This window comes from Heterocephalus glaber, unplaced genomic scaffold (genome assembly GCF_053883595.1).
Source record: "Heterocephalus glaber isolate CG9 unplaced genomic scaffold, H.glaber_assembly_v1.0 deba00001553, whole genome shotgun sequence".
Classification (NCBI taxonomy): domain Eukaryota; kingdom Metazoa; phylum Chordata; class Mammalia; order Rodentia; family Bathyergidae; genus Heterocephalus; species Heterocephalus glaber.
In genome coordinates, this window is record NW_028258344.1 from 25,538,775 (window position 1) to 25,549,093 (window position 10,319).

The following is a 10,319-nucleotide window of genomic DNA, read 5'->3' on the forward strand; positions in this document are numbered from 1 at the left end:
TTCATGTGCATTGTTTAATTTAAACGTTGCAACAGTTCCATGAAGAAGTTATGATTCGCTTCCTCAGAAGTATGAGACTGAGAGCTCAGTGAAGTTAGGTGATTTATCCTTTGCAAAAGCACAGAATGGAACAGACATGCTGTCTCCAAAGTCCACCTTCCCAGAATGCACATGGTGCAAGAGGCTGCATTGGATAAAATACAGGACTACTCGATAGCCCTTAAAATGTTTCCTCGTCATGAAATAACAGATCTGGCACCATGGCATATATATTACCATAATGTCCAAAGCGTTGCACAAATATAAGATGTCCTATCCACAACAAGACCAGAAAAGTGGGTTATTTGGCTCCTTGCTTCTGAAGTAATAGTTTCCTTTTGTTTAATCGGAAGACAAGGGGCTGTCACCAGTGTGAAACACATCTCTAGGACAAATGATGTGAACGGTGGATACTCAAAAAAGAGCTAGAAACTTGTCTACATTTCTCTGGAGCATGATATCATAAGAATCTGATTTGAGCTGGGCATGGTAGCACACACTTGTAATCACAGCTGCTTAGGAGGCTGAAGTAGGAGGATCGCACTTAGATGCTGTCTCAAAATAAAAAAATATTTTAAAAGATGGGCATGTAGCGCAGTAGTAGAGCATCCCAAATTCAATCTTCAGTAAAAGGGGAAAAAAATAAAAAACAAAAAAATAGAGACTCTGATTTGGATACTTCTGTTTGCATATCAAATGATACTTTTGGCTTCTTGATTTTATTTTTTGGTCCCAGGGATTGAACTCAAGAACTTGTACTTGCCAGGCAGGCCCAGCACCACTGAGCTAAATCCTTGGCCCTTAGTTTCTTGATTTTAAAAAAAGATTGTAGAAACTTTGTGGTTTCTCATTATGAATCATGTCAAAATGAAAAATCTTCCCAAATACATCCTCAAAAGTACCAACATATAACCAAATGAAAATTTCCAGACATTGCCAGAAATATCAGTCACCTTTAAATCTTTTCTAAGTGAAGACAGTCCCACTGATTTGGCAAAGCTGCTAAAATCAGTGTAAGCAATTTTAGAGAGATAAATATCTTATTCCTCCAAATTAAAACCATTTCAAGCTTCCCACATCCGATGTAAAGTTGTTTTTTTGTAGAGGCCTCAGCTACCACTGGACAGTTCTTTTCATGTAACTCAGTGGTTTGGTTTGATTTGGTTTGGTTTTTTTCTGGCCAAAAAGGCCATTCTGCTTGCAAATGCCTTTGGAAAGTGAAGTGGTAAATCTGCCAGTGCACAGGGGAGTCTAGTGTTCAGACTCCATTGCAACAGCGTTGCAAACAGGTTCTACACAGTCCAAAAGAGTGCTATGAAAAGAGTTCATATATCTAGCAGAGACAGTACATGATGTAAGAAAAACTCTGAGATAGAAACAAAACAAACAAACGAAACCCTAAAACGATTTCATATTCCTGAACAAATGCTGAAACCCTTGAGGTCTGCAGTTAAGGCACGGTCACATTCTGCTTACAGCCCAAACAGTCCAAGAACAACAAGTACATCTTCTCAAGCATTATCCGCCTCCTAGCCCCAAACTTCTGCTTTGCATTGTCTTGCCCTCTTGCCTATTGCCAAGGCAGTTTCAGTGTAAGCTTTTATGCTTTCTTTCCCCCAAATTTTCATTATAAAATACTCTAGCTTTTAAAATCTGGTGGACATTCTTCCAACTGCTCTTTAACCTTGCTGGTAGTAGCTTAGAGAACATGTCCCAGCACTAGTGTTTTCTTTTTAACAGCTATAATGAATGGCTCAGGAAATCTTTTTCTTTCATGCTCTTTTGGTCCCAAGAATTTTGATTTAATTATTAATATTGCATGTCTTTTGAGTTCCCAAAGAAGCAGTTTTTCAAGTTACAATCACCTCTGCAGCCAGTGTTTTCAGTCCTAAGGAACAACTGCCTTGCCAAGGTAGTTGGAAGGGGTAAAGGAGGAGACAGATTCCAGCCTCTGCTACACACTGTCCCAGAACAAAATCTAACACCTGAGATGGCATCCAGGACATCATGGTTTCTTTCTTCCCTAATGGTAAGTTCTCTCTTGTAGGCCTGCAACATCCTTTCCTGCCACCTGACTTCCATCTGTGAGAGAGGTTCTAATTATGCAAAACCTCAAAATGGCATAGAGTTGAAATTCAGTGCCCAAACACAAGGGAATTTGGGGAAGGATGGCCATTGGCAAGCCAGGAGTTGATCTGATCAGTCATCCTTCCCCATGAACAACAGGTACCTAAATGCCTTGTGTTTGCAAAAATAAAGAGGGTATCTGCTGAGATTCCTTCCTCAGAAATTGTGGGCATCTTGACAGCTCTACATGTTTCTAGGATTGAATTCTAAATTTGCCATTTAGGCAATTTCCTTCACTAAAAAAATTTCATGTTCTTCACATCAAGACTTTCTTAGTTAATAGTTAATTCTTTAGTGGACTTTAATTTGGAATGTTCAAATTTACACAATGTGCTACTGCTCAGGGGTGAAGTCTCCATATTGTCTAAGATCTCATATTTTGATACAACATAAGTTGGAGTTGCAAACATTTTTTAAGACTTTCTAACATGCATGCTAACAACTTTTCCATTTATAAGAATATCTGTCATAGAATTGTTATTCTTGGAACAGTATTTCATAAAATCATCCTCTAAAAGCCTGGAAAGAAAGTTAAACAACTAGCTCAACATTATGCCTCTCATTCCTGAAAACAACAATAACAAACAACCTGGGTAATTTTATTACAATCTAAAATTTCAGGCATATTTTTATGCAAAAATCTATCTTACATGAAACATATTAAAAAATATATAAAATTTTATCGATACTTTCAGCTGCTTTATGAAGTATTTTTTATTCAAATAAGCAAAGTAACTGTAATAATAGTTGCTACATGTTAGGCATTGTTCTGAGAATCTTGCTTATATTAACTTATTTAATCATCACAATACCATAAGGTAGGTACTACTATTATCTCTATTTCCCACATGACTTTAGGCATGGAAGGATTAAGGACCAAGCAAATGTCATTTGGTAAATTGACAAAGCTAGAATTGTAGACCTAGTTATAGTCTGGCTCTGCAACATATGATCCTGACCTTTATAGACATTACTGATAAGCTACTAATAATTCTACTATGTTCTACTCTGTTCAGTGTTTGCCCTGTGCAAACATTGCATAATACAGTAGTACTTTGGTTCACAAAGTTGATTCTCTCCACGATTCTGGTTGCAAATTGAACAGGATGAGAGCTGAATCAAATTTCCCCATAGGGTTAACATTGAACCTAACCATTGAATTTAATTCCGTTCTTATCCAACTTGCTTTGTGCCCAGAATGGTGGAAAAAATCAAGTTCATGAAGCAAGGCACCACACGGTCCCTACTCTCACAAGCTCGGATTTTGGTTGTTGCCTTAATTAGAAAGCAGCAGCAATGTATACTCTTATCGTCTTGAACTTTCTTCACTTTAACCCATCGTCCTGCCCATTGTGCTATGCCCTATATACAATTAGGTACTAGTTTTATGCCAGAATCACACAACAGAGCTGAGCAAGCTCATAAACTTCAACTGAATCTATACTTTATAGCTTTGAAAATTGACATGTAAAGAAGTATTACAAGGTTATGACAAAGTACAAGTAGGAAAGTAGGCCTTCTGTTTCTAAAATGTGTTCATTAAAATACGAGTTAAAGTTGTGTAAATTTACTTAGTAAATTTCTAAATGGAATTTCTGTTTCAAGGAGTAAAACATTTCATGTATGTAATTTATTATTTTATAAATTGGGATAATCATTCACCATCATACCACCAAATCTATGATAAATCTTGGTACTCTGGTGACATAAGAAAAAAACTGGCAAAATAAAATTCCTCTAATACTATGGACAAGATAGTGAATAACATTGATTTTAAAAAGTTAGAAGTTTAGGCTCTATACGTAGTTAATAGGTTGATATTTAGAGCTAGCAGTAGACACATCCAGGGTTAAAGTTTAAGCTGATAAAATAATAGTAGCTAACCCTGTGTACTCACTGTGCCACTCTTCTAAGCAGCTTACATGTATGCTGTCGCTTAATTCCTAGGACAGTTGATAGAGATGACAGCATTATCTCCATTTGTTTTGGATGAGTAGCCATAAGGCTAGGAAATAGGGAAATTAGGGTCCTTAAGAGTAGTAATCCTATTCTCGAGGCCCGTACTTGGAAAAAAAATATAGATTGGCCTTTGATACTAAAAATTTCTATTGAAAATTTAAGAATGATTTTGTTTTTTGGTGGAGTTGGGGATTGAGTCCAGGGTCTCAAGCATTCTAGGCAAGTGCTATGCCACTGAGTTACACACATAAGAGATTGTTTTGTTTTTTTTTGGCACAGGGCATTGAACTCAGGACCTTGCACTTGCGAGGCAGGCACGCTGCACTGAGCTAAATCCCCAGCCTCTAAGAGATATATTTTTTTATGTATACTCTTCATTTGGATCCTACTCCATGCTCTAACATTTTATTTGAATAAGCACATAGAAAATGTGCTAGAAATTTCAAGGAATATCAAAATGTGTCTCAAGCATGCTAGGCAAGTGCTATGCCACTGAGTTACACAACCAAGTGATATATTTTTTAAGTATACTCTTCACTTGGGTCCTACTCCATGCTCTAACATTTTATTTGAATAAGCACATAGAAAATGTTGTGCTAGAAATTCCAAGGAATATCAAAATGAATAAACAGAATTCTCACCCCCAAAGATTTACACCAAAAAGAAGAAATAAAACAAGACAGAAATAGCTGTTTAAAGAATTGTTTGCACAAACAAAGGCATATTCATAAACTTCTAAGTAATTCTGCTTGATTACATTAACAGCTTCTGTCCAAAGAAGTGGGAGAGGAGGACAAACTGGAAAGCTCAAATAAGGTCAGAGAGCAGAGTATGATCAGTGCTTCACTAAGGAATGCGGACTTTACTGACAGGCACAAAAGGTTCCTTGCAGGAAAAATCACATGACCAAAGTTAGAATTTGAGAAGATTCACCTGACAGGTAGACAGGTCAAGAGCCAATTTAGAGTAGGTTTAGGGAAGAAGAAATATAGGGTGGAAAAAAGTAGCATTTGGGAATAGAGAAGAATCTGATAAAAAGATAGGAAAAATTTTTGTAGTAATTAGGTTGAGTATAAAATAATATTAGGGAGAGGCAGAAGATCACAAGTTAAAGTCCCATCTGGACAGTTTAGCAAAACCCTGTCTCAAAAAAAAAATCTATATACAGATACACACACACACACACACACACACACACACACACACACACGAATACCCTGGGTTTGATCCCCAGTACCAGAAAGAGAAAGAAGGAGGGAGGGAGGGGAAGGGAGAATTGATGACTCTGTGTTTTGAGGTAAAGGTTTTAGTGGGAGGTGTGTAAGACAGGAGTATGTGCAGCTATAGAAGCAGAGATGCTACTTACAGTGTAAGGTATGTTGATTCTGATAAATAAGAATTCAATTTACATATTAATTTACTGAGTGAGCTTTTGCTGAATGTCTATTACATGGACATCCTTTCCTTAAATACTTAAGATATATCAATTTCACTACAAAAAGAGATTTCTATGGCTTTTTCTCATTTGAGAGATCATGATAAAAGCTTATTCATATCTCATTCTATAAAACATTCCCACACTAGCACAGTGGAAAATTGTCACTTTCCTCTGAACTCCTGTGTATTTTACTGTCTGTAACACTCATCAAGTGCTTAGCATGTAGATGACATATACACTTTCCATAACCCCCACTCAAATTAAATTTTTAACCAGATCAATAGTGGCTTGAAAGCAGGCATTATTTTACATAATTTTTAAACTTCTCACAATACCTTACTCAGAATAGTAGTGGAGTCATCCTTTAACTTTTAGAGTAGGAAAAAAAATTTAAGACACATCCTTTCTTAACCTCATGGATCAGAAGAATCAGTAACATTTCACATACAGAACACATGGCTACTGTAAAAGGAACCACAGAAGCTAGGTGTGCCTTGGACTGTGAAAAAGACAGCTGAATAATGGCTAAGGCTAAGAAACTATTTAATATCCCACTTTCAATAGCAACAGTTTTACAAACAGGTAGAGGCAGCATACAAACTTTAGCAAAGGAATATCCAAACAACAAACCCAAAGCAGGAACTAAGAGACCCAAAAGAAGCACTTCCAGGTTAGCTAATTTTAGAAACATTGATCCCATTCTGAAAGTCAAATAACTGCCAATAAACATTAAAACAAAACTAAGAGGTCTAATTATTCTCTCTAACAAGTTTGCTTTTTCAGGTATTCTATGTTTGATGACTATCCCAACTGATATTGGTATAAGTATAAAAAGGAGTGTTGACACAATTCTAGAAACAGGAATATGAAATATGCCTGATAATCCTAACATCCTACTATATATATATATGAATTGACAGGCATCATTATCAGGGCCAATAATGTTGATGTGCAAGTCATCAAAATGGACAAAGTAACATCTCCTTTTAGAAGCAGAGCAAAGAGATAACCTCCACCCCCTCCTGGGCATGTGCAAGTCAGGACAAATCCAAAAGCTTGTGCTTTGGGCAATGCCAAAATCTGAGACAAAAGGAAACCACAAAATGGCATCAGAAAAAACTGTGTGACTGCCCCAAGAAGTATTGGCAAAGGTCTCTTCCATACTGTTTGAAGAACCTGAAATTCAATCTTGCAGCCAAAGGCACATTTATTTAATAATATCATAGATACAACAAGCATTAGGATTCTTCCGTCAATATGCATCAATGCCTGGGAAAGACTGTCTTTTGTTTGTTTGCTAACTTTGACTTTAACTTTCTTTATTTCTTCAATGAGTCTTTCTTGCTTACCTTCAGAATCCCAGAGTTGAATGGTCAAATTTGTCTCTCCTTCTTGATCTGTCATTAGATTGATAGTAAAGTTTGTAACATTTGATGAGGTTTTGGTCACATTCATCACCTGCAGAATTTTAGGATCTTCTGTTTGCACAAAGAGGTAGCTGGAGTTAGGCCGTTTATCTTTGTAACTTGACCTGATAATGATGGTTTCTTCAGTCCTTGTGAAAAATAGTATTGCAGTCTTCTCTATATTCAGAAAACTAAGAAATGGTTTCCTTGCTTCTCCCAGTGTCACAAACAACAGAAGTAGGATCATAAAAAGTTTGCTAATCATTTTGAAAACTTAAACAAATCAGATATCCCAAGCCATTTTTTTAAAATGAGAGAGCATTCTTTGTACTGGCATTCAGTGCCAGTGTGAGGTTAACAGTTGCTGGATCAAAGTCCAGTAGGAGGGACTTTATTGTACTTTTTGAACTAATATAGAGCTGTCTAGTGAATGATACAACCTGTTTAACTTGTAGGTAAGAAAAACTGAAAAGCCATGACATTTAATAGGTTCAATTTATTGCAAACAGAAACCTAATCTGATTCTTCCTTATTTCATTTCTGCTAATGAAAATCAGCCCCGTTTACCTGAAGCTAAAATCTTGATTGCACCACGTTTAAGTTCTCGTACACGTTTGTCTCAGTTCATGACCATGGCACAGTGCAAAGCATGAGGGATTACTCAATGTCCAATTCAAATTCCAAGAAGGCCCAGAGGGACTGCCCTTAACTGAGACCCCTCAGTGTGAGTCTCATAAAGATAGCCGTGAACTGAAACTTCTGTGGCTTTTTATTGATAGAACCAGGAAGAAAGAATAAAGGAAAAGGAAAAACGTCTGTGCAGGGATTCAAGGGGGAAAGACAGGGTAAGGTCACCTTAGGGTCAATCTAAGTAATAAATCGGAATACGGGGAGGATGAGGGCCAGAGCATTCATCCCTAAAGGCAATGCTTTGATCCTATTTGGACTTGTGACCCTGTAGGCTAACTTTTAATCTCTAACCACTATGTTAGGGGATTTTTGGGTGTGATTCCAAAGTTCCTTAGCTCTGCATATCCATCTCATACATACCAGTGAAAAATTTACACTAAAAGCAGTTAAGATTTTAAAAAATTCTACAATAGATATTCAGGAGGCTTGGGACCAGTGTTAGTATTTTAAGTTAAAATCAGGTAAGTGTTTACTGAGGTCTGCCTGTTTGGGCATTGTGATCGGAGCTGGTTGTTCGACTGTGATCAGTCTCTGTTTTCCTCGGGCTTAGTTTGGTGGCCAGCAGCATTAAGAAAACTCCAGAGCCCATACACTTGGGCTACTGATGGTTCTACAACTTTAGAGATTGGCAGGCAAACATGAACCTGTGTTTGGTATCCTTAACTAGGAAAATAAATTACCAGATAACTTAGGAACATGGAGAAAGTAGGCAGCTTTGTACTATGGCAAAAGTACAGCCTTGCTCAGAGGTTGCTGCCAGTGGACACTTAGAACCTGACACAGTGGGGGATGGCATAAATACTGTCTTAGTTATTCTCTGTTAACAATACTTGTTCACTAGGGCATGGACCCAACTTAGGCCATAAACTGAACCTGTTCAGCCTCAGTTGCCAGGGATAAAGACAAACATAAGGAATTTTAGGCTTCAATTTAAGACTGAAAACTGTATTTCCTGCACAGGGGAGGTAGTTCTGATGGCAAGCTGCAAGAAATAAAAGATAAAAACTTTAACACCGTAACTGTCCACAATCGAGCCTGCAGATCTGGTAGTCTCTTAACATCACCATTTCAGAAGATCCTTTATGCAATCCTGATGCAACCTGTTAAGTGCAGTGAGGGTGGCTTTTGTTCCTCAAGAACTGTCAAAGCAAGTGTTATCAGAAATTTTGGAATTGTATTTTTTATATAGATTCATCTTTCCAACACAATAGCCTTTGGATGTCATAATTTTTATTTCCATGTGAGACACTAAAAACAAGATAAATTTGTACCAATGCTGAGACTAGGGAATGGAACTAATGTTTCAGTGATATTTCAGTTAAATTTCCTGGGAACTTCCTTAGTTTAAAATAACAAATTTAAAAGAAACATAAAACAAAGCTATTGTTACAGTTTTGTGACCAAATGTCTTTATTTTTTGAGTCAAATTCTAACCATGTAGCCCAGGCTGAACTCAAATTCAAGATCCTCCCGCTTTACCCTCCTAGGTGCTGGGATTATAGGCATGCACCATCATGCCCAGTATGTTATAAATATCTTAACTCACAGTTTTTATTGCCTGGATTCAAGATATTAAGTATATTGTCTCCCACTCTTCCACCTCAGATGCCTGAATCTTTTCCTTCTTGAGGTTCTCCCAAGTCATTTCCTTATCTGAAAACTGCAGGCAATAAAACATAATAAATCTAGAAAAAATCTGGCAATCTTTCACATGTACTTGCTGTGTGGTTAAAGGGAAATTCATTTGTATCATAGTGTTGTTTCAACTGTATATCTAAATTTAACACCTCCCCCACTTTGTGGGTTTCTACTTATAATCATAGTGTCTGTAAGCAAGTGGAAAGACACTGGGGCAAAATGGGGACAATGAAATCCTAAAATTTCATTAGGCATATGTAATGGGAAGTGCAAAAAAGAAAACCAGAGAATACTGATTTCAGAATAATTTAAAAATAGAGAGAGGGACTGAGATTTTCCCTCCCATACCTTGTTCTCTGCACTCGACTGCTCATGCTGAAACCACCAGGCCTAGGTAGGCCCTGTGTACCCTCCAGCCTCTGGGACCTCTCCTTTCTCACTGAAGAATGCCCAACAGGTGTCCTTTCCTCCATGCAGTCTCTTTCCTTGCTGTTTCATTATTAACAGGAACTCTTCATTCTGCATAGGTTTAAATTAATCCCTGACGGGCATACTCCGCACCTTAATAGTTATTGTTTTCCCAGCACATTTCAGTTCAGTTATGATATATGGGTGATCAGCTACTATGTGCAAGTAACTGTGATAGACACTAAGGTATTGGTTTGTATTAAAATGTTCTCAAATCTAAGTTTATATTTAAAGATTATTTCTGCTTCTGATTTTCAGTTGGATTTTTTGGTACCGTGGATCGAACTTGGGACCTTGCGCTTGCAAGGCAGGTGGCAGGACCACTGAACTAAATCCCCGGCCCCCCGTTTTTTTTTGGTGTTGTTGTTTTTATAATTTCTGACAAAAGAGCTACATTATTGGAACACAGCTATACTGTTCATCCACTCTTTTGTAACTTGCTACAGTACTTTGTACTCTATCTACAAATATGTATGTATATCACTGTATCTATCATCCCAATTAAAAACCAATCCTTACATTTAGTAGGTACTCAAACAATTATGTTGATGGGT

General features: G+C 37.3%; 1 protein-coding gene across 1 annotated transcript; it reads right to left on the reverse strand.

Annotated features, from left to right (window-relative positions):
• Positions 1 to 2,067: 2,067 nt before the first annotated feature.
• Slc10a5 (solute carrier family 10 member 5) lies at positions 2,068 to 7,332 on the reverse strand. Its single transcript, XM_087190529.1, has 2 exons — positions 6,913 to 7,332; positions 2,068 to 6,643 (listed from the first exon to the last, which is right to left on the reverse strand). The coding sequence occupies exons 1-2, from the start codon at positions 7,232 to 7,234 to the stop codon at positions 5,928 to 5,930; spliced, it is 1,038 nt and encodes a 345-aa protein (XP_087046655.1). The 5' UTR covers positions 7,235 to 7,332; the 3' UTR covers positions 2,068 to 5,927.
• Between the last annotated feature and the right edge of the window lie 2,987 nt (positions 7,333 to 10,319).

Coding starts and splice junctions, on each gene's coding strand:
- Slc10a5 (XM_087190529.1), bottom strand. CDS start 7,234: ATGATTAGCAAACTTTTTATGATCCTACTTCTGTTGTTTGTGACACTG. Junction 6,644..6,912: donor TCAACTCTGGGATTCTGAAG/GTAAGCAAGAAA, acceptor CTTTTGTCTCAG/ATTTTGGCATTGCCCAAAGC.